This window comes from Alligator mississippiensis, chromosome 8 (genome assembly GCF_030867095.1).
Source record: "Alligator mississippiensis isolate rAllMis1 chromosome 8, rAllMis1, whole genome shotgun sequence".
NCBI lineage: Eukaryota > Metazoa > Chordata > Crocodylia > Alligatoridae > Alligator > Alligator mississippiensis.
The window spans coordinates 6,169,742-6,196,655 of NC_081831.1; the positions used below are offsets into that span (position 1 = coordinate 6,169,742).

General features: G+C 41.0%; 1 protein-coding gene across 1 annotated transcript; it reads left to right on the forward strand.

Annotated features, from left to right (window-relative positions):
* Positions 1 to 5,940: 5,940 nt before the first annotated feature.
* NOL11 (nucleolar protein 11) lies at positions 5,941 to 25,890 on the forward strand. Its single transcript, XM_006257942.4, has 18 exons — positions 5,941 to 6,126; positions 8,088 to 8,201; positions 9,136 to 9,192; positions 11,202 to 11,347; positions 11,929 to 11,986; positions 12,358 to 12,496; positions 13,142 to 13,339; positions 14,433 to 14,509; positions 14,934 to 15,057; positions 15,819 to 15,928; positions 16,200 to 16,277; positions 17,066 to 17,250; positions 17,527 to 17,652; positions 19,091 to 19,318; positions 20,192 to 20,270; positions 21,643 to 21,735; positions 22,059 to 22,166; positions 22,482 to 25,890. The coding sequence occupies exons 1-18, from the start codon at positions 5,989 to 5,991 to the stop codon at positions 22,593 to 22,595; spliced, it is 2,172 nt and encodes a 723-aa protein (XP_006258004.1). The 5' UTR covers positions 5,941 to 5,988; the 3' UTR covers positions 22,596 to 25,890.
* The last annotated feature ends 1,024 nt before the right edge of the window (positions 25,891 to 26,914 follow it).

Consider the following 26,914-nt stretch of genomic DNA (forward strand, 5'->3'; position numbering starts at 1 on the left):
GCACCACTTTTCCCACTGTAGAAATGCAGTCACCTCTGGAATGGGAAATGGCAGCTCATTCATTATAGGTCATACATAGCAGTTTAAGTATGACAGTAAGACAGTATGTTAAAAAGATTACTGTATCCAACTGAGAATGAAGGAAAAAATTAAAGGAAATTGAAATCAAATATACCAGTAAGTATGCAGGCTAGAATTTAGTCAGGGTGCTGGAATTTACCCCACTTCTGCAAAAACGGCAATAAAATCCATAATGACTCTAGCAGTTTCAAGTTTATGTCTGATCTGAAAACAGCCGTTCTGAGATCACAGAAAACTACAACTAAACTGATTCCCTAATTCAGTGTGCAAGTTAATATGACATACAGACCTCTGTTAAGGGGCAGTTACAGTTATAGGTATGTATCAGAGGTTTAGATATCATTAGCTTTGAAAGACTACTTGTTTAAGAAATTATGTCTCAAATGTTGGAAATTAGGAAGTGCTGTGTCAAAGCTGTATTTCTCAAACAAGGCAATCAAACTATCTGATCTTAAAAGTGCTTTATGGATGCTAAATCTCATGACACTTATGAGAGACCATACCACCCATTTTACAGAAGGAAAAATTACTTTGATAGAAATTAAACTTCAGGAAAGACATATAGGATAGTGTTAAAATGTAATATTAAACATCATATTTTTTAGAAATAAACTGTATTTTTGGGATCTGACTCATTATGTTTTCATATTTGGTGTTGACAATGCTGGACCTCCTTGAGATACTGAACACAGACACAAAATTAAGTCCTAATCAAATATATTAGGAAGAGATTACCAGTTGTGGTCCTGATCCTAGTTCAGTTAAAGTCAATAGAGCTGTGCTGTGCTCTTGCAAAAGGGAACAAAATGTACTACCTTATACTTTATGAAAATCTTATATAAGTAGAAATATCTGGTAGGGCAGCAATGTATTGAAGCGTTCTGAGATACAGCAATATATTATGTGGATGGAAAATTTCAAACAGTTTTTCTTTTATCTGATGTGCCTGTGCTAATCTACATATAAATGACATCGTTAGCATGATCAACCATCCATATGACCATATGAATGGCCTGCAGAAATAGTTTGATTAATAATGTGCACAAGTTGTACTGGAAACAAGACTCCAATTAAACAGTCCTAAATGTTTTTAGTTGCATCTGCTTAGTAACAGCATTTAGAAAGATTAAAATATATTTTAAAAATATTCTTCTTATATTTATAACTTGCATAGCAGGCCAACATTTTGCAAATATTGACTAATTACACCTAATGTTAATCCTTAATAAGCAATATCATTAATGACCCCATTTTATAAGTGGGATCTATGAGGCACAGTGAAAGGGGTAATTTTGCAGTAAGGAAGTGGTTTCAGGTATTGGTAGGGTGACCATATGTCCCAGTTGGCCCAGAACAGTCCCAGATTTAGAAGGCCAGTCCTGACTGGTTGGTAAAAATTAAAACAGGAGTCCAGTGGCTAAGCGGAGTGGCATGATGCACTAAGCAGCTCCACCTCCCCACTGGACTGTGCCCACACCCCTGCCCGCAGGCATCTGCCACTGCCTGCAGCAGCACCGCTGACGGAGGGTGGGGGTAGTGTCTGGGATGTCCCAGATTTCCTTATGGTCACCCTAGGTATTAGACAGTAAATCCATTAATGTTTCCTTTTACAACTTCAATTGGACACAAGGATAGCTTTAAGAAGCAAAGGACAGTCTTGTTCCTTACAGCACAGGATTAGAAGATAAATTAAGAGGCTCAGCTGCATTCTCAATTTAGGAAACATCCAAGCCTTTTGAAAATCACTTCAGTGACAACAGTAAGCTTCTACTGCTTATGTATTCAAGCGCAAACTAACCCATGTCTTGGTGACTAAACTGGATTCTGTCTGACTTGCACATCCAGCTGCTGGCTCATATCTAGTACTCACCTCTGGCTTCAAATTATACCTCCGAACACCTCTGCATCTTGTAACAAAACAATATGATTATAGAGCTGTCAAGAAAGTCACAATTTGAGGAAAAGGAAGTTGTTCAGGTATAGCTGAGCACAGCAATTAGCCAAGGGAATCTCTATTACTGGTGTTAATGCACGAGCTAAAGAAGAACCTGCTTAGGTTTCAGATTCCAAATCTCAGGCTGACTTTGCATAGTGGGTGGTCAGAAATTGTGCACACTGAATGAACTGAATATAGATCAGGGGGATAAAATAAATGTAAAACCCTGAGAAGCTGGATATCTTTACAAAGATATTGTACAATTTTAGCTGCATTTTAAATAAAGTGCTCATTTCCTCCAAGTAAAGCGGGAAGATTTTAGTAAGGATACAATTTTTTTTTGTTTAAATCCAAGCCTACTCCCTAGAAATAATGGTTTTTATTTCTAGCTTAGTTCTCTGATACTAGCGCCTGTTACTAACAGTTATGGAGAGTCCTTGTGTAGGACTGAGTATCTTAAGAGATTGGTAACGGATTAGTGAAACTACACCTTTCAACTCACTGGTTTACATATAGATCTTCGATCAATATTGATTGAGTCTTGTTACCATTCAATGACTTAGAGCAGAGGTGCTCAACCTCCAGCCTGTGGGCCAAACTGGGACCACAGAGCCATGCACACTCCCCGCAGACTAGAAAAACTGGCAACTGGGGAGCAGTGGAAGCTACATGCAGCAGGATCCAGCCCTGCCGGGGCCAGTGCCAGGCACTGGAATAAGGGCTGGGCTCACCCCCAACATATCTGGATTGAACCAGGTTGTTCCCTGCCCTGCATACATCTGGATAGGAACTGCTCCATCCTGCCTCATGTCTGGATCAGGGTCAGCGGGCACCGAGGCTAGCCCCGACCCCAATCCAGACATGCGGGGGTGGGATGGAGAACAGCAGCCCTGATTGAGACTGGGGGGGCTAGGCAAAGAGGCCCCCAATCTGGATATATGGAGGGAGGCAAGGCAGAGCAGCCCCAATCCAGACATGCTGCAGGGCAGCAGAGTGGCCCTCATGTAAACACTCGGGGGGATGGGGGGGGCCTGCACTCTTGGCGCTCTGGTGTAGTGCCCGAAGACTGGAAGAAGGCCAACGTGGTGCCTATCTTCAAGAAAGGGAGGAAAGTGGATCTGGCTAACTATAGGCCCATCAGCCTGACTTCTATCCCAGGGAAGATCTTAGAAAAGTTTATTAAGGAGGCCATCCTTAATGGACTGGCCGACGCCAACATCTTAAGGGATAGCCAGCACAGGTTTGTTGCGGGTAGGTCTTGCTTGACCAATCTCATTTCCTTCTACGACCAGGTGACCTATCACCTGGACAAGGGAGATGAGATTGATGTCATATATCTTGACTTCAAAAAAGCCTTCGATCTGGTGTCCCATGATCGTCTCTTGGAGAAACTGGCCAATTGTCGCCTTGGGTCCCCCACGATCCACTGGCTGGAAAATTGGCTCCGGGGTCGGACCCAGAGGGTAGTAATTGATGGAAGTCACTCATCGTGGTGTCCTGTGACCAGTGGGGTCCCCCAAGGCTCTGTCCTTGGACCCATACTGTTCAACATCTTCATTAATGATGTGGACACTGGAGTCAGAAGCGGACTGGCCAAGTTTGCCGATGACACCAAACTTTGGGGCAAAGCATCCACACCAGAAGACAGGCGGATGATCCAGGCTGACCTGGACAGGCTCAGCAAGTGGGCGGATGAGAATCTGACGGTGTTCAACGCCGATAAATGCAAGGTTCTCCACCTTGGGAAAAAAAACCCGCAGCATCCTTATAGGCTCGGCAGTGCTATGTTGGTTAGCACTATGCAAGAAAGAGACTTGGGGGTCATCATTGACCACAAGATGAACATGAGCCTGCAATGCGATGCTGCGGCTAGTAAAGCGACCAAAACGCTGGCTTGCATCCATAGATGCTTCTCAAGCAAATCCCGGGACGTCATTCTCCCCCTGTACTCGGCCTTAGTGAGGCCGCAGCTGGAGTACTGCGTCCAGTTTTGGGCTCCACAATTCAAAAAGGATGTGGAGAAGCTTGAGAGAGTCCAGAGAAGAGCCACACGCATGATCAGAGGTCAGGGAAGCAGACCCTACGATGACAGGCTGAGAGCCCTGGGGCTCTTTAGCCTGGAAAAGCGCAGGCTCAGGGGTGATCTGATGGCCACCTACAAGTTTATCAGGGGTGACCACCAGTATCTAGGGGAACGTTTGTTCACCAGAGCGCCCCAAGGGATGACGAGGTCGAATGGTCACAAACTACTACAAGACCGTTTCAGGCTGGACATAAGGAAGAATTTCTTTACTGTCCGAGCCCCCAAGGTCTGGAACAGCCTGCCACCGGAGGTGGTTCAAGCGCCTTCACTGAACACCTTCAAGATGAAACTGGATGCTTATCTTGCTGGGATCCTATGACCCCAGCTGACGTCCTGCCCTTTGGGCGGGGGGCTGGACTCGATGATCTTCCAAGGTCCCTTCCAGCCCTAATGTCTATGAAATCTATGAAAAAAAATTGGGCTGCCCATCATGTTGGCCTAATAAAATCCCCCAGACTTCTAACCATCCCCCCCGCCAAGTTATGGTATTTCAAATCTTAAAGGGGGGCTCTCACCTCTTACGGGCGAGCTTCCCCATAATTTGAATCCTGACTACAAGACTTTGCTGCTTCAGCTATGGTGATTTATGTCTCCAGAGCCTCCTACTTCAGTTACATCCCTGCCACATGCACAAATGAAAGCTGGATAGAAACCAGCTACAGAGTTGCTAAACATTTTCCAGCAGGACATTTTCAGCTGGTGGTCTCTTTTTATAGCTCAACAATCCAAGGCCGGACACAGCCATGGGCAAACCGGGCGGCCGCCCAGGGCCCAGACAGAAATGGGGCCCCAAAATGGTAATTTTATAATTATTATTACCATAATCTCTGGCGAAGAGGGGCCCGATACGAAAAGTTCTCCTGGGGCCACCAGGGGTCTAGGTACGGTGCTGCAACAGTCATTTTGATAGTGTGATCATTGCTTTGCACACATGGCCAGTCTACATTTATTGCGTGATTCACCCATTTCTTGTGTAAGAATCACTTTGCACACGCGGCTGGTCTACATTTATTATGCAATTCACTTGTTTCTTGCATGAGAATCACCTTGCAGGCGTGTCCAGTCTACATTTATCGCACAATTCCCCTGTTTCTTGAGTGAGGATCACCTTGCAGGCGTGGCCGGTCTACATTTATTGCACAATCCCCCCATTTCTTGTGTGAGGATCACTTTGCAGGTGTGGCCGGTCTACATTTATTCCACGATCCCCCCATTTCTTGCGTGAGGATCACTTTGCAGGCATGGCCAGTCTACACTTATCACACGATTCCCCCCATTTCTTGCGTGAGGATCACTTTGCAGGCGTGGCCGGTCTACATGTATCACGCAATTTCCCCGTTTCTTGCGTGAGGATCACTTTGCAGGCGTGTCTGGTCTACATTTATCACGCGATTCCTCCATTTCTTGTGTGAGGATCACTTTGCAGGCATGGCCGGTCTACATTTATTGCGTGATTCCCCCGTTTCTTGCGCGAGGATCACTTTGCCGGCATGGCCGGTTTACATTTATTGCGCTATTCAACCATGAATCACAGAATATAGGTAACGTGTAGCCGGCAACCCCAGAGACAGCCCTGCCACAACCAGGATGCTGGTGGCTGCCACCTTGACCCCATCTCCTCAGCAGACGAAGCCATTTTTCAGTGGGGGGGATTCAAGCCGCCCTCCGGCCTGAAGGGGGATCCTGGGATCACCACAGGATCCTGTGGGGCGGCGCACTGCCCTCGCCTCATTGACGTGCCCCTCCCACCCACAGGGGGCGCTGCCCCCGCCAACGCCTGGCGCGCCTCTCACCACTGCGCGTGCGCGGGGCCTTCCCCTCTGGGCCAGGACGGCGGCTGGGCTGCACGTGACGGCCCAACTCTCGCGAGAGGCGGCGGGTGTCCAACATGGCTGCGCTGTGTGAGGCGTTCACGCTCTGCGGCCTGGTGGCCGGGCCTGGGCAGGGAGTCCTGGGGCTGGAGCCCGCGCCGGGGGCCGACCAGGTGCTGCTCACGGACCGCGGCAGGACGGCCACGCTCTACAAGGTAGCGGCCCGGCGGCGTGTGCCACGGGGGAGGCCCCGTCCCCGCCGCCCCGTGCGTGTGTGCGGCCTCGTGTGTGCCGTGAAGGGTCGCTGCGGGCCTCCTTGCGTGTGCAAGCCGCGGGAGCAAGGAGCTGTGACCCGCCCCGCGGTCTGCCCTTCTGTGCGAGGCGTCGCACACGAGCCCCTGACTTTAACCGCTTTCAAACGTTAAGTTGGGGGGGGGCAAAAAGTCTGAATTTTACCTGAGCAGACAAGATGCTTTGGGGTCAGCCCGATATCTTTTATGAAACCACCTCAGATTTTCTCAACCAATCTGCCCGTGTCCATAGGCCCACACAGCGACACCCTCCATATCCCTGAATTCATATCCTTGGGACTCTTTATTTTTCAAATATAAAAACACTTAATTTCATCTTGACCGGAGGATCGTGGAAAAGTTCAACAAGCAGTCCTGTCCTCCCGCTCTGTTTCGCTCGTCGGGGCGTGGGCTGCCTCCTCCTCAGTACGACGGGCCTGGCTCTCCCGTGGGATCGTCTGGTTGCTGCGGTTGTGGGTGGCCCCCGCTGTAAGAGTCTGTGTTGACTAGGACGGTTTGTGCCGCAAGTCCCCAGATCGGAGAAGCATACGGATGTACGACGCCGCATCATTTAAACCAGGAGTGGACAGCTATTTCGGGCGGAGGGCCGCTGACTGAGTTTTGGCCAGCCATGACAGGCAGCCCAGGGGCAGATAAATTATTAATTTCCTAATTATTTTGGGGGCCCCGTGGGCCGGATAGAGTGGCCTGGCAGGCCACATTTTGCCCACCCCGATTTAAACAGTAACAAAATCTAAATCTGGATGACTATTTGAACATCGCAGGCCAACTGGTCAAATACCATAAAAAAGCTGAGGGAAAACATCTCAGAAATGTTAGTAATAGTTTCTTGCATAGCTGATGGCTGTTTTGGGCGAGATATGTCCTAATTGAGTGGTTCCCAACCTTTTTAGATGGCGAGCTGCGGACCAGCAGACTGCAGACTGGAAGTGACCGGTGTACTGCGGACCGGCAGCCAACCCTGTTTTATACTCGCAACCCTGTTTTATATTCGGGATGCGAAAGAGTTGGCTTCCGGTCCATGGTATGCCAGTCACGTCTGGATTCCTGGTCCGGCAGCCAAACCTTCGTGGCCCAGGGGTAGGGAATCTCTACCCTAATTCAAGGAGTGATGGCAGCCAAACTGCAGAGTAATAATGACCATAATACAAATAAATTAAACGTCTATGGGGGTAGATAAGGGACAGAAACTAATACTGCAACACCCAACTTCAAAAAGGGAGACTTCATTAAATAAGGTTAATTAAAAATGCTCTTGGGTTATAATGGACATTACTAAAACACACAAAAAATAACCTTCAAATTTATGGAGTCTCTTACTGTGTGTGGACTGCCAAGAAGGGAACTTGCAGCTATGCAAGTAATACAAAAAGTAAACCACTGTGGCTAACTAGTAACATTGGGAAGCTGATTTGAGCCCCAGAAAGTCCTTTAAAATCTGGAAAGATCTGATCCTAGATCATATCCTGTCTGATTGGACACTTAAATTATCAAAAACCTCCAGACTTCTTATAGTCATGACAGAATTTGTAAAAGATGTTAAAGGTCATGTGCCAAGGCCTGTGGTTCTTTCCTTCATGTTCAGGACCAGTATAACTGTTAACAAAGAGGGAAGATTAATCCATGCCTGTCAGCTGCAATGTTTTTAACACCTTCTGAAACACCTTGTACAGGTCATTGTCTAACACCATGCACTAGCTTTGATCCAGTATGTCAGTTCCTATGTTATCACTTGAATAGGGAGTTAATGCTATTTTGATTAACTTATGTAATATTTTCCCTTCTTTGAAGGTATATTTGTATCATATGTGAAAGCTGAAAAGTTACTTTTAGCATAGCTAAAATAATTATTTTGACTCTTCTAGGTTTCAGATCAAAAAGCACTTGGTTGCTGGTCAGTCAAACAAGGTCAAATGATCACATGTCCAGTTGTCTGTAACTTTGAAACTGGGGAATTTGTTGCTGTTCAAGACGATAAGGTGAGATTTATATTTCTTAGTGTTTAATGCTATAAAGTCTTCTGAATGAATTGCAAATAAGAAGGAAATTAGTCTTTAGTTGTGATTTATCTGTTAATTTGCACAGCTGGAAATGCCTCTTATTCTTTAACATCAATGCAGCTTCTCATGTCAAAGGGGCCATCCAAATCCTGGAACATGTCCAGGATTCCTCTAGGATTTGGATCACCTCCCCTCATTGTATCATTGCACCTACAGTGGATAAGAGGGTTCATGTAGTCTTGGGATTGGACATGACTTTTAGCTCATACATTTTGGTTGGAAGAATCAATAAAATAATAAATGTTGACATTTGGAAATGTCCTGATTTACATTAATATACCATGTAAATGATTGGAATAATTCCTAACTTCACATATCCTGTTTTCAGCCCTCTTTTTCTGTTCTTTCATGTTTTAAAATTTTTACTGAGAAAATATCTGGTACCATATATACTTCTAGTCAAGGATTCTGTCTTTTGAACACTTCCTCGTGCCAGTGTAGTACATTTAATAACTGGAGTGTCTCCTGTCTTTTTCTTTCTGTCAACGTTCTCCTTGACCCCATCCCCTCCCACATCCTGTCATTACTATTTTTTTTCTGTTTCCTCCCTTTCAGTCTGTATTTATCTGACTACTGCTATCCATCTGGAATGCTAATAAGCCTTCTATTCTCAAAAATCTTCCCCTCCTTCCTTTCAAACTCAAGCTTACTGAGGCTGTTCTTTATTCCTGACACCTGAACTCTTTTTTGTCTGGATCTTCTCGGTTCCCCACCTATACAAACCCTGTAAAAGTGAACTCTTAGATCACTCTTTATGAATTCTGGAATACTTGATTGATTTCTAACTAATTAGTATTTCAGCGGCCTGGGTGGTCTATATGGAATGAGATATTGTTTATTTGTGCTTTTTAAGGTTTTACGAATATGGAAGGATGAAGATGTTAACTTGGATAAAGCATTTAAAGCAACAGTAAGTTTTTTTTTAATTGATTAATATTCATTTTAAAATTAGAATTTTGCATTTTGGGTGAAGAAGATGTTAGCTTTCTTTGTTTGCAGTCTTAATTTGTTTTAAAAGTTTAAGAAATTTCTCTTGAAAGTATCTTTATGTCTAGATGTAAAGATTTTTCTTGCAAATTCTAAAGATTTCAGCAAATGTTTAGACTTAAAATGATTAGCATGATTAATAATGATCTTTTGAAACAAAATTGAATTTATAGATACAGCATTTTTAAGTCACTTGGTGAATTAAACTTAAGTATATGTTTTGACACTGCTGCTGTGAATAAGTAGTAGGCAACTCACCTGATAGGATTTCTCTTTAGAAAAAAACTTTTTGCAGTTGGGGATATTGCTGTAGCGAGGTCTGGTTGGCTGTGCTGCTGAGTACAACTGCTTGTTCTAAATCGTAACTTATCTGATGTGATTTAGAAGTATGATAGTGAATCATCGGGGATCCTGGCTTTCTCTGTTTAAAAATTGCAAATTCTCTGATAAAGAGTCTTCAATTCTCTTGATTAAAAGCCACAAAATCCATGTTTTTCCATGATTAACATGAAACACCACCATATATATATTTTATTGATATATTTAGAGTTTTAAAACAGCTTGGAAGCCTATCAGTGCCTCAATCATTTATAATAAAATAAATTCTAAATACCTGTATATTTTGATGTTTGATTTTGTTTTTTTTAATCATGGAAAATCAGAGCTCCTCCTGCCCCCTTCACTCACCAGGATGCGGGTCCAGCTGTGGCTGTCCCCAGTGCTTTGTGGTACTGAGCAACCCTGATATGCCAGTGCCCTGCCCCTGCTGTTGTCCCTCACTCACAAGCCACAGCACCGCCCCCCCCCCCCCCCCCCCCCCCCCGGGGCCTGCTGGTGCTTCTCACTTTCAACCTGCAGCCCCCTGTTCCCCTAGCCCTGCTGGAGGGGGCCCCCAGCTGCCACCATCCTGACTGGGCTGAAGCATGGTGGCTCCAATTTGTGTGGGCAGCAGCAGGGTAAGTCCAGCCCCAGTGTGGACTGGAGGGAGGAGGAGTCCCAGGGCTTCTGTACTGCACCAGTCAGCCTGGCCAGGCCCCCTCTCCCTGCAGTGTCTCCCAGTTGCCCCACCCCTGTGAGTATGGGCACCGGCCCTGATACTGCCAGCCCAGGCATGCAGCTCCCCACTGCCCCCGAAGTGCCCCCCCCCCTTCCACCACTGGAGGGGCACCTTCCCCCTTGCCCTCCATGTCCTGCTGTAGCCCCAGCACCTAAAAATACCTTCTGCCAGTGCCAGCTGGCACTCCCCCAACACTCAGCCCCCTCCATACCCCCCTGCCACACAGGTTCAGATGTGCTGCGCTGCCCCCCCCCCTCCTCCCCTGACAGTCCCCAAGCCCTGGCCATCCAACCCCTGCGTCCCATAGACTTATCTGCATGCAGCTGCTGGGGCTGCTCCCACTATGCTGCTTGGCTGTATTTTGGCCTCATGCATGTGTGTGCGCACACGCATATGGTGCCCTCTGCCTCCAGTTACTCTCCCGCCACTCCCCTCAGGCCCAAGCAACTACTTGTAGGCTGGAAGACTGCCAGCCTGCAAGGGGAAACATGCAGTTTCCTGTGGTTTTCACCTTTAAAGAGGAAAATCTGTGTTTTTTTCCTTTAAAGGAGAAAACCCACCTTTTTCTGCAGCAAGCAGAAAACCCGGATCCCTGATGATGATCAAGTGGAACAGAGGCTTTTCTAGCATTTGACTCAGCAGTGAGAGCCGTGAAGGGACAGGAAAGTAACTTACAGTACTCTTCAGTGTTTCAGAAAACTGGCACTTACTGGGACTCTGCAATAAGGAATCTTGTAGTTTTCTTATTTTTCGCTTTACTGGGTAGTGTAGAGCTGTAAGAGAGGATATAAATTAATTTAATGCAGGACATTTGGTGGGGCACTGAATTGGAGGGCACAGAATAAACACATAAAAGGAATGCTTTTCTTCTTTAGCTGTCAGCTGATGTATATAGAATACATTCACTTCCCCATGTGGAGCCATTGGTGCTGTTCAGAGGTGGCGCTGTTCGAACCTTAGATGCGCTTTTAGCAGCACCGCAACAGGGAATTGAAAACATTATTTCGGATGAAGTCATTAGGTAAGTGACACAAATTTGGAGGGCTACCTGCACAATCCGATAAATTGATCATACAGTAGAACCCAGGTAATTTGTATCTGGGTAATATGCAGCCCACTTAGTTCGCAGGAGTTTGCTAAACTAAGGAGAAGCTGCTTAGCTCTTTTCTGTGGCTTTTATCACAAATTTTTCACTTAACTGGAGTGCCTCAGCAGATCTCACACAGTTCTTTGCTGTGGCTGTGTACATCTCAGGCTAGATTATAAATCCTCATATTCTCAGAGACATCAGGAACAAAACCCTGAAAAGAATTCGGGTCCTACTAGATTTGAAATGAGTTGTCTGTTTTTTCTTTGTCCTAGAGTGTCTTATGCAGTAATATTCCTCATAAGGCTGTATCATTAAAGACAAGGATATGTATAAAAAGATTCTAGCAAAATTAGGTAACAGCTTAGGTTGAAGATAGTGTATTAGAGGCTTTGTATCTACTGGTAGTACATCCAAAGAGTTAGTGTTACCTTAACTGTTTTAAGTTGTTTGTCTACTGAGGAATATTTGTTCTATTTGGAGCAAAAGATAATTGTACGGCTTTCTCTTTTTAGGTGGAGTGAAGCATTTGTGGATGCTCAACAGCCTGTCTTAATTTTTACTACTGAGAAAGTGAGTTTTATGTTAAACTTGTTACAGCAGCAAATCCTGTGAAATAGTCATGGAGTTTAAATCAGAACTTAAACTCTTTCTTCACCTCTCTTGCTTTATTTCCTAAATAACTACTTTTATTTTAAATACGATAGTATCTCTGTCATAGCTATTTCGTTGAGCTTCTGAGTGGTCCTCTGGTAATAATGGAGGTTTAATTGAAGAATCTGTAAAACATAATACGAACAGTAATTCTAACAGCTTCTTAAACTTTGTGTACACCGCCGCAATTTTAAAACTCTTGTTTTCTTGTTGATTTTTTTTTCTAAGTTACTTCAGCTCAGTCTTTACTCCATTTGCCAAAATGAGAATTTATTTTTTTCCTCCTCCAGGATAGGGATTATTTTGTATATGTGCAGAAGTTTAACCCAAATACCCTACACAAGTATAAGATTGAACAAGAAGAATCGTTCTGTCCGTTGAGTTTTACAGCATGCCTAAAAAACAATCTTGTCACTCTTCTTTGTTTGTGTAAGTCTTATTTTATAATGGGATATAAAAGTATAATAGCTTAATCAGTTGAAGCATGCACATTGACACATTTGTGTTGTTTATGAATTGCTGTTTAATATTGTAGCTCTTGTATTAAACTCCAGAATGTAGAGGCATTAATTCAAGCTACCATGAGTTCTCATGCTTTGAGGGCTGGGATGATTTAATCCTGATCATAGTATGTGTTGCACCATAAAATGTCCTTAACACAGGGGTGTCAAACTCACCTGAGCCAGATTCCGACTGTGGGGCTTTTTCTGGGAAACATCCGCAGCAGCAGGTCCAATGGCAGAGGTGGGAGACCTGGAAGGCATAGCCCTCGCTTGCCCTCCTGCTACCAGTTGCCATGCTTGGAGTCCCTGAATTCTGTGGGAGGCTCTACCCCCCAGTTCTGGTAGCCTGGTGGGCTGGTTGGGAGGGTTCCACGGGCTGAATGCATTCCATAGGCCACGTCTTTGATGCCCTTACATAAGGAATGCATTTCATTTGAAATGTCAGAAGTCAATTTAGCTTTTTATTTGTAGATTTTGATTATGTTGTTTAGCTACAGTTTTGGAAAAACTCAAGGGCACTGTTTGGGCACAATTGTTAACTTAATGTAGTGTTACTCTTCTCTTCCAACAGATTCCAATGGGTGTGTGTATAAAGTTTTGATGTCTCTGCAACAAAATGTCCCAGAGAGAGAGCAAGTTCTGTCCAAGTCTCTCCTACTCAAACTTGTAGTATCAGGCAGTGTTCTAAAAGGAACTTCATTTACTATTCTTGATAAAGATCATGTTGCAGTCCTAGGATGTTTGGATTCACCGCCTAATGTTGCTAAAGGTGATTTGAAATTAAATTGTTTTATTAAGATCTGAGGGAGAACTCATGTTAAGCATATTGATCAGTGGGTGTAATCTCCATCCTTGGATGTTTTTTAAGAGAAGGTTAGACAAACACTTGACTAAGATGGCTGTCTTGAGCAGGGGGCTAGACTAGATGACCTCTTGAGGTTGATTCAGTCCTGTTTTTGTATAATTATAAGCAGGAAAACGTTGGTTTGGGGTTGTAGTTTGTAACAAGTCAGGAATGCTTCAGCTTTTGTCAACATCTTGATTATATGGTGAGTTCTATGCATGTTGTATATCAGGCGAAACAGTAGTGCTGTGTTGGTTACTGCTGTAAGTATTGTGGAACTACACAAATTAGTGCCTTGTAGTCCAGGGGCCAACCCTTCAGGATGTGTAACAAATGGACAGACAAACAAGAATGAAGTTTACTCTTGCTATTGAATTTCATTTTTAAAACTATACTGGTAGATGCCCTCCACATTCCATAATGCAGAGAACAAAGGTGGAAAAGTTGCAGTTGTACTGCAGACAGACCTGGGTGAAATATTTGGTTCCTCTCACCTTAAAAATTAATGTCTGAAATTTGTTTTCCATTCCAAGTTGGTATGAAAAGTCAAACTTGATCTCTTCCATGGGACTGAAATTTTGAAACACTTAAAAACACTGAAACGCAAGGAATTGGGAACACTTTTGCCATTTCAGAAACAAATCATTCTAAGCTGGTGAGCAAGGAAGACAGAGTGGTTTATCCTGGGTTAGGTGGCTTGCCAAATGGCCAGCTAATAGGCAACCTGCCTGTTTTCCATCTCGTCAGTCCAGTTAAGGTTCCACCAAAAAGTACTATTTCTAGCAGCTCTTAAGTTAAGGTTTTGTTAAGAAAACAACCTTCTTTTCATCTGTCAACATGTTTTCTGTTATTTATAAAGATTGGCTGCATTTATCTAACTTGTTTATACACATTCTGGAATGCAGCATTTTGTTTCCAGAAGCTTGTTTGTAAGTAAAAACAGCAAAGCAAAAATTCATATTTCTGCCATTTTGAACTAACCATGTCTCTCCACCCTCTCTCCTCTCTCTTTTTGTAGAATGGTTAACTATATGGAATACAAAGTTTCAGACATTGCAGACTTCAAAAGAACTGCCAGAGGGGACCACTGGACAAGTAAGCACTAACTTGTTTGATGCATGGAGCTATAGGTTTCAATCTAAGAAATTGGCTTTTTCATGTATGCTGGAAAAAATGTATGTGGACAACAGCTGGGCTTTTGTGCAGTGAAGCTTCTGAAGGGCTGGCTAACAGAAGTGGGTGGCAGATCTTTTAAATAATACATTGATTTAAAAAAAAAACATAAGTTGTGAAAGTCCGTGGTGGGAAGTGCAGTCTATCAAAAATTATAACTCAATTGAATTGCCTGCTAAATGCTATGGAAACTAGTTGAAGTTATAGTAGAGGGCAATGGCTGATGAAAAATGGAACTCCATATCAGTTTTTAAAATCCATTTATAAGATTGATTTGTTGGTGCAGAAATCAAAATGGGCTTCTATGTCTACGAGCAGATAAAGCAGTGTGCTTAATATTTTGTAGCTGTGGTGTTACGGGGAGAAATTTTTTTTAACACATGGAAAGGTGCTAGCTGTAGTAGTATACAAGTGTGAAACTTCGTCACTGGCAGCTGCTGTTGGAAAGCTCAAGGATATTCAAACCACAGGTAAGTTTCATTATAAATATTGGTTTAGCATATGCTTTCAGTTAGTACATAAGTCTTGTCTACATTTATGCTGAAAATGACACACAGAGTTCTCTAGCTTAAAAATAAGCAAGTAAATAATTGGGACCATCCAATAATTGGTTTTGAAATGGTTTGAAAAGTAGCATAACTCTCTCCTGTTCCTTTGTAAAAATGTTCCTGAGTATATACTTCCTTCATGTCATGGGCAGAAAATGTAGTATTGGTGCACTGAAACTAGTATCTTTATAGGCCTAGGTATTGGGTGTGTTCTGTCTGAAACTTTGCTTATCGGTTTTCTTTTTTAGGCTTGACAATTTTCGGTATAGAGAGTTCTCAGTATAGCTTCCTCTGGAAAATAGGGCATTGTGGAGGCAACTTGTTTTCATTGCTATTTTCTACATTTGGCAAATGCTGTTGAAAGTAACGTAGGATTAATTAAGTACGTGAAAGTCTAGAAAGACTAGAGCAACTTGTGTGCCTTTGTCCTTCACCTTTGTCTAATGCAGCCTTTGTAGTGAGCAAACTCTGGGAAGAAAATATTTAATGATCTTAAATAGACTTTTATTGTAATGGTGAAATAAGTGCGATTGGAATTAAATTTTTATTCTAAGAAATTACTCAGTATTAAAGAACTATTAGAAAAAATCTAACAGAAATAGGACTGATAGGATTATTGTTAGTTTCTATTTTTGAGGGCTCTTTTTTGTAACTTACAGAAGCTTAATTTTGCATTTGCGTAGATAGGAGAACCATGTCTTCATTTGTAAATTGGAACATGCTCCAAGAAGAAGAGCTGGCTTCTCTACAACCACAGCAGTCTGTACCTGCTAAAACTGAAACCAGGAGGACTGTAAGTTTGTCTTAGAGTTATTTTTCTCTCAGTGTTGGTGCTTTAATGTTATGGATGAGAAGTGAATATGACTTCAGGATTGGCTGTGATGGCTAATAAGTGTTTCCAAATCTGGTATCTGAGATTTTTTTGAATCTCAGAGGGTGAATTTAATGCCTGAAAGAAATAAATAATACATTCATGCCATCCTAGTCACCTTGATGAAAATTTAAAATATTTTGTCTGCTTTGGCCCTGGGGAGAGCAACTTTTGTTTTTTCCTTTAATTTCAGTTAAGATCAAGGAGGAGTGCTGCTACTAAAGTTCAGTTAGGCACCCTAACAGCTGAACAGCTTTTATTGGATATAAAGGTAGGCATATTTTAAATATCCTTCCTTGGTGAATATTTTATCTTATTAGAATCTGTCAAAATGTAACCCAAATGGCAAATCCAGTTTTGTCATCTTATGTTCTCTTATCCCTCATCTTTTTTATATACAAATAAAGTAGAACTAGGCTTGTTGGAGAATTAAACTATTTACTGTATAAACAGTGGTGCTCAACCTTTTGGCCCTTTGGGCCAAGTGAGTGGTATGGGGCTGGTCTGTGAGCCGGATGAGGTCCGTGCCCCCAGATCCAGACCACAGTGCCTTCTCCCTGACCCTTTGTGCCACAATTGGGATCCTGTGAGCCTGTGCTGCCTCCACCCAGTTCTAGTTACTGGGATCAGGGCCCCACAACTCCACACCACCCAGACCTGTGGAGAGCCTCATGGGCTGGATGGTGAGGTGCCAGGGTCTGAATCTGACCTACAAGCTGGGGGGTTGAACACTTCCTGTTATATAATTATACAAGGATCATTCAATGCTAAATGTGCATAATACTACTTTTATTTAACATTCCCACTACCAGGTATGTATTCTCACCACTAGGCTGCAGTGTGTGACACCATATGCATATGACTTCTAAGAGTGCAATTTTTTCAGTAGTAGTTTGTTGTTTTCATTGTTGTAACCAGGCTAGAAGTAAGGTGGTGGTGGTGATCTTATTAGTTCGAATTCTGAAATACCACATCTCTCATTCTAACGAGTAACAACATGGTAGTCGTCAACCTTCTAGCTCTGTCACTTCTGAACTGGGTAGTATTGCTCCTTTCCAGGACTCTTCCGAAAATGTTATTGAAGAGGAATTGAGGCACTTCTTGACAAATGCACAAATGGCAGATTTCCAGGCTATGATTGGGCACATAATAACAAATCTTCTGAATAGATGTAAAACCGAGCCTACGTTTTACCCTCAGAATTGCCTGGTACAGCTGATCCAGACACAAGGGCTCTCGTACAGGTGATACACTTCTCTTTTTAAACATGCATCAAACATGGGTTTAACTGTTCAAAAATTCATTTTCAAAAATGGGAGTGTAAACTCCCAAACCATTTAGGTGTTTTAGAAAATTTTACCTTTGAATCTTGAATCTCTGGATTCATTTTATCAAAGAAAGCGATGGCAATTAAAAAAAAACAAAACAATTTTCCCCCAGAAGAACTGGCAGGATTTTCATAATATCTCAGTAATTTATGTATGTCCTAATATGGGCATTAACTTTTTATTGTCTTGCAGCTTATGTCCAGACTTGATGGCAGTAGCTTTGGAGAAAACAGATGTGCATTTATTGCAACTTTGTCTGCAGCAATTCCCTGACATTCCCGAATCAGTTACTTGTGCCTGTTTGAAGGCATTTTTAAGGTAAGTAGGAAGCAGACTATTGTTTTCTTTCTGGTTAACAAAGTGCTTGGGTATGAAGAGTGCATTTCTAAGATGCACTTCAGAGTCCTGAAGGTATGTTCTGTTGGGTCAGAAGTCAGACACTATTTCAAGAACCTCCAGAAACTAGAGATTGACTGATTCCATAGTTCTTTTAGAATGTCCTTTATCAGAAGACTACACTGAAGACCTGAATTATCATCATACGCGTAGTTTGTTTGATTGTCTGCCAAAGGGGGAGTGTCACAATCGGGATTACTATTGGTACTATTAAAGGGGACCTCTCTGATAGGTTTTAGGATGAGACTTGATCAGTTTTGCCTATAAACAGAGTTCTGTGTATCACACCACTATCTGTCACCTTTACAAAAAGTGTTGAACTAGTGAATTTCTGTCTTTAACATTACATTTCATAGATAACATTGTTAGAGCAGGCAAGAATGACTAGTGGAAGTCTATGCTGTATAATATGCACCGCATAATGCAAGGATCCATACGAGCTCATTTAAAACTAGAGTGAGCATCAGAAGCAGTCTAGCCACAGTGGTGTGGAGCTCTACTTGTGCTAATTTTACTCTTTGTTATGTTAGCTACCGTATCTCTACGCTATATCACATTCTGCAGTATATACGTACCTTCAGTAGCAGTTCTAAAAGTTGCCCAACTACCTCAGCATCCATCTTCAGTTGGGTTTTTCCAGATTGCTTTAAATAATTTATTCTCCATAAAGCATTTAGTTGTCTTAGGTTCTCCACATGGTAAAACCACTGTAAGAGGAACAAACCTGGAAATATATTTTTCTGAAGCATGACCCATACTGTCTTGCTAACGAGGGTAAAGAGAGGACTTTCCTGTCCCTGGACTCTTTAATGGCTTGTTGTATAAATTTTACTAGGGATATATACCTGTCTTGTATAGCTTCAGCTTGCTCTGGTGAGTTTATAGGACAAACTAAGCATATTTTAAGTTGATTTATTTTAGTGTCCAAAATATTGCTCCAGTTTTAACTGAGTTGGTCTGAATTAACAACTTAAATGGATTCAAGTGAAAACTAGCCCTTAGTAACTTCTTAACTACTATTTATTAAAAGATGTAGTCCTAGAAGGTGAAATGTTAAGTCTAACTGTGCAATAAGTCTGTTTATTACAGGAATTCTACAAATGGTTTAGATTACCAAAACTTACTGCATGGAGAATCTCATCTAAAATGAACTAACTCCATGTAAAATATTCAAAAATATTGGTAATATTAGCAGCTAGTTGTTTAGAAAATTTGGAATATACTAAATTTTGGAAAAATTATACCTGTTTTTACAAATAAACTATTGTAGAATCAGATAAACTGGTGGTACTCCTGAATGTAAAAAATATACAAATATTAAGCATTTAATATTTTGTCTGAAATTCTTTCCTCCCTGTAGCATTAGTGATGACAGCCTTGAAGGAACAAATGTGAATTTAGATTCTGTAATCTGTTACATCGATATTGCTGACAATGATAAAGTGGAAAAACAAACAGGAACTGTGCAGAATGGTTTCAATTCTGAAATGCTGGAAGATGACATCTCTGATATTCAGTTAACACAGAAACCCCATATGATAGATTCCAATGATTCATGCCCTGTTGGACCACAAAAAGCAGCACTCCTGTATCCTTTGTAAATATGCATTTTTAATATTAAATGAATTGGTATTTGCTATGGGCATTGCTCCAGAGTCTGTTTCACCTGTTGTAACCATTAAAACTTTCTTGGTTGAAATACATTGGACTTAACTACTTTGGGTGCCTGTACACAAGTGCGGAGGCTGCTCCAACACACTGTAATTACAGCAGGTCGGAGCAGACGCAATTAATCAAGTCTGCTGGAGAGTGGTAATTGCCATGCTCCAGCAGCTTCCCACCTCTCGTGTATCAGCATCCACTTGCTTCAAAATGGCGGCAAGGGTGCTTTATCTGAAGCTCAATCGAATAACCTTTAGGTAAAGTGCCCCTGCTGCCATTTTGAAGCGTAGGGATGCTGATACATGAGATGCTCTAGGGTGCTTTAATTAGAGTGGCTCTCAGAGGCACTCTAAAGTGCCCCCCCCAGCTGTAGAGCACACGTATAGATGCCCTTTATGACCAGTTAGTAAATAGATACGCTTCATATTCATGCTGAAATAATATTTAGAAAAAAATAAGCCACTTTTCTTTGAATGTGTTGTACTAGTAAAAAATTGGTCTGAATGTTAGTTTTACTGCTAGAGTATTTAACATTTTTTTTGGCTAGCAAAGGGTTACATAACTACTTCCATGGTAGAAAAGAATTCAGAGTAAACCACAGAACTTGGTCCCTGAGACATAAGTGTATATATCATGATGAAAGTGCAAGTACCAGAAAGAAGACCATTTGGAAACCAAAACAAGTACTTCTCTGTAAAATCCAAGAAAACTACTTCATGGTTTTTTTAAAGCTGTATTAACTATGGTACAAGTAAGTGGTCCTTTTCTCTGAAGTTGTTTCCTTAATAATCTTACGCAGAAATGCCATTCTTCGTTCAGCATACAGCGAAACATTTCTGTTGCCTCATCTGAAAGATCTTTCAGCTCAGCAAGTTATGGTAAGCATGTTATACTTGTTAGAACTAATTAGTGTAGGACTTTTGCTAAGAATCAAAAAATCTACCATATTCTTTGATATTTTACAGTTAGGGTGGCCAAAATCTGGAACCAACTTCCCAGGAAAGTGGTCCTCGCCCCTACCTTGGGCAAATTCAAGAGGAGTTTGGACGATCACCTGGCTGGGGTCTTGTGAACCCAGCATTCATCCCTGCCTGTGGCAGGGGGTCAGGCTAGATGATCTGTTCAGGTCTGTCCTGACAGTAGCTACTATGAAACTATGGATTCTAAGTCATATGGACTTTGTTTTGAATAATTGGTTTAAGAGGTCCAGTAAAACTTAATGCTACATAGGGTATGGGAACTTTAAAGTTTAAGTGAATTTTCACAGAAAGCAGGTGCTTTTGTTTTTCTTGAATATAATTCCTAGAGTAACTCGCTTCATAATCTATCTTCAGAACTTGTAGCTATTGCTTAAGATAAAACCTATTATCTGTACTGTAATGTAGAGTGATCATATGTCCCCTTTTAGCTGGGACAGTCCTGGATTTCAGAGGCTGGTCCCGACTGTCTTTTGGGAATTATAATGGGCATCCCGGAAACACAGGGGTGCAGGACACAGTCCGGCCAGGAGTCAGAGCGGCACAGATCGCCTTGCAGGCACAGACAGGCACCGTTGCCTGCCCAGCATGCAGCCCCACCCCCTACCAGCTTGTGGGAACGTGGGGGGCAGTATCCAGATTTCCATATGAGCAGACTATTTTAATAGCAGTGTCTCTAAATCACTATTTTGCCCCCTTTCCTGAGTTTCTTTCTCGCAATAATAAGGGACAAATTTTAAATAATTGTGAAATCATTCATTGGTTGAAGGTAGTTAATGGCATGCCTATTACCAGAAGCAGTTAACTTTATGTGGAATTTATTTATTAGAATAAACAAATACTTTCACTTATCCTGTGTACTTGTGTATGTTCTGATGCCCAGATTCTTAAATTGGACCAGTTCCTTTACACTGGTTTTCCTTTTCTTTTGATGGGGGTGGGAGCAGGGATAGAATCCTATGGACAGAATACTCTTGGTCTGATTCTGGTTGTCCCTGAAATTAATGTGTTTGTCATTGACATCAGTAGTAGCAATAGTGGGCCCTGTTTTGAAATTTAAGATGGATTTGGGTATTCCTTAAATGACAGGAATGTGGATCCATCAGTGCAGTGCTTGGTGCTAAATCTCTTAGAATGTGCTTGAAATGCATGATTTCATGGACAGTTGAAAACATTCTAATACCTAAAACGAATTAATTGTTCAGAAAATAATAGCTATAAATCTGTTTAAACTGCTTAAAAATTAGACATTTAACTGTTTTTCTTTTTTTAGCTCTTTCTCCAGTATCTGCGGTACTTGTATGAGAAATGTAGTGAAAAAGTTAGTATGGATCTTCCTGGTGTTCTTTGTCCAACCATAAACCAGGTGAGATATTAGCATTAAGGATTACTCTAAATATAACTCAGCTATTATAAAATTATGACATTTATCAGCTAGAAACTGATCTGTACTTCCCACAATGCTGTACAGACTTGATTACATGTTAATGGAAGGATGTCTTTGCAAAGTTGCATGAAAGACATTTTTCATGATATGCAAGCAAAAGGGCTTTTCTACAGACTGAATCTCAGTATATGTGTTTCACTTGAATCTTTCAGTGTAATGTGTTAAGCTGAAGTCCTTGTGCCTGATTTACGTACTTTAAAATACATGTGTGAAGATGCTGACTTGTCGCATTTGTTTTTCAGATAATGGACTGGATGTGCCTATTACTAGATGCCCATTTTACAGTTGTGGTGATGCTGCCAGAGGCAAAAGGATTGCTTTCTAACCTCCATAAGTTTGTTAGGGCCCAAGTAAGTTATACTTACGTTAATAGGGATTTAGTACCATAGAATTGGATTGTAAATATAAATAATAATAAACATTGTAAAATAATGATCATAAAACATTACTTTGAAAGCAAAATATTATTACCTAAAATCAAAAGACTACTGTCTTCCATTCTCTACAGCCACAGGAATAACTGTCTTGTAGTGGTCCTGTGTTTAGTTAAAATCATTCAGACTGAAGGTGCACCCAACCATTGTGAATTGCTGGCATTATTTTCATGTATGAAAAGAATTATTGTGTAAGCTTTATCACATAAATATTTTCAATTTCCTTTTTAGGTACGATTTTACTCCGAACTCAACAAGATTGAAGGAAGTTTGCAAGAGCTACAAAGAATAAAGCACCAAAAAGACATTGACTTGTATTCTATAGAAGTGCTAGAACTTGTTTGAACTTTATACACATTACTCATAAACTTATATTTTATGAATCTCCCTGTTCTTATAAGGATTTATTTTCTCCATATTGGGGAGGGATGTGAGAAGCTGAGCCTTTCTGTGAATGGTGCTCTAGCTACACGTGGTGATGGATGCAAGTTTGAAGCCTGTGTTTTAAAGAAATCATCTTTCCACTAGAAATTATGTTGGAGAGTTACTAACCTAAGCCACAACAACCATATGAGGAAAATATGTTCACAGTAATATTCACAAATGTGGTTTTTAGCAAACATATGTTGGTAAAATTACTTCATAAATATGGTCTTGGTGGACAGTTCAGTATATGAGAAATGACAATATTAAACCATACAAGAATTCATCAGCTATATTTATAAAGTGGGGAATGTTTAGATTAGTGTATAAACTTTTTTTAACACCTTATGCTTTGTTTCCCAATCTGGATCTTGCTGGCAATCTGACTGTACAGGTTGCAAAACATGATACATATGGAGTAAAGAACCGATTTCTCATCACTCTTAGATTCTGTTCTTTTTTCCAAAAGACAAACATGAGGTTATTAAGTGTCATCAGGTTCTTAGCAATCAGGACTCGTGGTAGAGGTGATAGACCAACTAGACCACTCTAGACCAAGTAGATTTTTGCAAAAAAAATTCTTTAATTGCAAGCTTTCAGGCACAAACACCCTTCATTAGGCATAGGAGAAAAGATTGTAAAAGTTATCCGGGTAGAAATCGGGTTTTTACTCTTTTATGAGGTTGGATCCTGAAAAGAGTGCTTTTCTTTCCCGATAGATGAGAATAGTGCGGTCATGCCGAACAAAGACTTTATTATGCTGCTTTCTTCATTTTTTAAAATACATTTTAGTGTCTGATTTTTTTTTTTTTAGGAGGTTTTCATAGCTCCACCATTTTCTCCAAATAAAATAGGGAGGAATCTTATTTCCCTTTTCCTTGTCCTAGAGCAAATCTTAAAATTACTGAGATAACTAACTCTGTCCTACTACCAGCAGAGGCAAGGATTACACTGTAAGTTCAGGGTCATCTTGGTTCTCTGTACATGTAATAAGAGCTAAAGCCTTTGATCAGATATTTCATCAACTCCTCTTTCCCACTCAGCTGGGAATTGTGGACATACCAAGCTTATTGCAATCTGCATTGTTCCCCCCTCCCCCCTTCCTATTTTTTTTAAATTGTGCTTTCTTTGCTTTGGAGCCTGCAAACCTACCTCTGAGAAGGCAGTGTGAGGCAGGATGGTCCAAAGGAGAATAGGCCATTGAACTGTTGACTCATTGACCTAGGTGCTGTTTTATCTGCCCTGACATAAGTTTTGATTCCTTTCTTGTACCACGTCAAGTGCATGTATAGCAAGAGGGCATATTCAAGAAAATCTTAGGAGAAGCCAGTTGAGAGTCCAGGGAGAAAGGTAGATGGAAACTGCTCTTAAAACTTGGCCATTTAGGAGGTATGCCATAAGTAGCCTTGGAGAGAGGCTTCAGCTGTTTGACTGATAACCAAATGTGAGAGAGTTTCTTTTACCAAGGGGTTCCTTAGTACCTGTAGGGTTAGACTTGCAACCAAATGAACAATGATGCATATCTTACTCTAAACAGGTCTCCACCCTCTTAGGTAAAGCTAGAACCTAGACAGTCTTCTGACTTGGGGATCTTAAGTATTTACTTAGATCTTAAGAAAAGAATAACCACTTAACCACAGCCCAGTAGTCTACAGTCTAGTGTACATATATTTGTCGCTGAAATGTCAAAGGGCTAGATTATAAACATGCTGGACTTTGCTGGTACAGTTTTGAATCCTTTTTAGGATTAACCATATGTGATTGTGATCTCTCTCTCATGATCATGAGAATATTTTCATAAAAGGCTCTATAGTATGATATAACTTAATGAATCTTTTTGTGGTACTGAATATGATTTATTCTCAAAGGGTCAGCATAATTGCACATGACCAGCCTTCCTTGTTCCTGGAAAATCATACAAAGAAAATTTCTCTCTCTGTTTTTACATCAATGCTTTGGGTTTTGTATAGTTAGAGTGGCATTTGGTATATATGGGACACTTTCTACACTATACCCTTGCTTTAAATTTTAACTCTGATGGTTCACTGTCTAAAATAAAGAATGTCTGGTCACCCTTTCTGTTAAGGATAAATTTATAAATGGTCAATACATGATAAAGTGCTATTTTATATATAAATACACATACTTAAGTGGAAGGTGTTCAGATTTTCATACAAACTTCTATTGAATTTTAACAGTTGCTGAAGAAAACACTTCTAGATTAAGACTTCTAGTATAACAGGACTAAAAATCTTCACTTTAGCAAAAGCTGACATGAGCTAGTTGAAAATGGAACAAGGAAATTCCTCTGTTCTCTCTTGAGGTCCAATGCAAACCTGTAGTGAAGCTGGATGGGAAAAGTCTTATTATTTCAGACATCATTCTATTCCACATTGCAACTGGACACACGTTAGGACAGAGCTTTGAAACTGCAAAAAAACAGATTTGCTTTCTTCACTAGCCAATAGGGCAAGCATTTCTCCTCCATCTCCTAGGAAGATGTCCTGGGATCAAGGCCTGTTCTTGATTCAGAGTAGGAATTTGAACCTCTGTTTCCTACAGGGTTAGGGCACTCACCTGCTACTTGGCTAGTTTAGGGCTGAAAAGCCAAACCATAATGCATTACCTTGAAGCTTCAGAGTTGGAATCTTTCAGAAAATAGTGCAACAGTTAACTCCTTCCTTTTCAAAAAGAAATGTGGTCAATATTTCCATAATTCTAAAAAATGTACCTTAATCTCCTATGGGAGGTGTCCACCTTTGTAAAGCAATGCTATTGCTGAAATAGATTGTGTAATTAATAATGCTTGTAATAATGGAAAAAATATCCTTTCAGTCTAGGTCAAAATTGAATGGTAATTCTATTAAGAATTGGTCCCAAGAGAAAAGTGTAAATTTGTATAGTTTTATTTGTAGATATGTTTATTCCTATTTAAACTGTTCTTATATTGGACCTTTTTTAACAGCAAATTTTAAGTTGTCTGTCCTTGTTAGGGGCTTAAAGTATCCCTTGACTATGTCCATGCTCTGCTGAAATGTCTGATCTCTTTCACTTTTTTTTAATGCACTGTGAGCAGTGTTCCATTGTTAGAGCGGCTTAAAGCAATAAATCTTATGAAGCAGTACGTATTACACTTGTTTTCTTTATCTTAATGTTGTCCAAAATATTAGCCAAGATGTTAGTATTTATATCGATAATAAAATCTCAGTTAAAGTTCCATGGGTCTCACACTTTGTCTACTGCATCCAAAGTAAAAGCATACTTGAGTATGCTTGTTTAAATATGTGCAACAGAAACGATATTTAAATGACATTTGCATACATAAGTTAAAAGCCAACATATGCATGAAAGTTATGATATAATTTGGAAAGAAGCTTTGGCAGGACAACAAGGAAATGCGTAATTTAAGTATACTAGGAACTCCCTTCTCCAGTGGGCGTACAGCTTAGTCCAAGACTTGTTTTCCCACTACATTTTAAACCAGGGCCCCTAAAAATGTAGAAAATTAATATTTATTTGCCCCGGGTGCCTGTCATGCGGTCCTCGATGGCTTGCCAAAACTCAGTAAGCAGCTCTCCGCCCGAAATAATTGCCCGACCCCGGTTTAAACAAATTGCCAGGTAAGATTATCACCCCAGGAGGAGAAAATTCAGAAGAATCTGATGTTGGCTGAATAATAGGTCTTGATGTTAACAATTGTTAAAGTGAAGGGGGAAGTTAGGAGCAGCTAAGTGTTGATAATAGCTGGAATTGTTTGTAGACACTTGCATAACATTTTTGAGCTTTTCTTCATAACCATAAGAGAATTTTCTGATGCCATAGATTATGATGTAATCCATGCAATTCCAGCAGCAAGGGTTCCCAATATAGCCCTCGGGTGGTTGCTTTAATATAGCCCCAGTATAAGCCTATCCTATTCACTACTCTCTCTCCCTTTCTGCTTTTATCAAACCAGAAAGGAAAAATGAACATCCAGCCCAACAAACTTGTTTTGCATTAAATAATTTTCATGCTTGGTACAACAGAATTCTTTTACTAAGCAAAACAAATGTTCTTCAGCAAATCTCTGTGCTGAGAGGAAGGCCATATAACTTTGAATATGTTCTGTTTGCTAGGTGAGAATACCGCTCATCCTGGTATCTATATTTTCTTTGATAATTAGTTATTTCTAGCAAGATGCTCCAAAGTGAGGAAGTTAGGTGTAATGTGCCATAATCTCTCTGCAGTTCTAGCACGAGCAA

Bases quoted from the DNA above. Each gene is read 5' to 3' on its own strand.
- NOL11 (XM_006257942.4), top strand. From the start codon at position 5,989: ATGGCTGCGCTGTGTGAGGCGTTCACGCTCTGCGGCCTGGTGGCCGGG. The intron at 11,987-12,357 runs GTGAGTTTTATG...TTCCTCCTCCAG, and splicing joins TAATTTTTACTACTGAGAAA to GATAGGGATTATTTTGTATA. The intron at 12,497-13,141 runs GTAAGTCTTATT...CTCTTCCAACAG, and splicing joins TGTCACTCTTCTTTGTTTGT to ATTCCAATGGGTGTGTGTAT.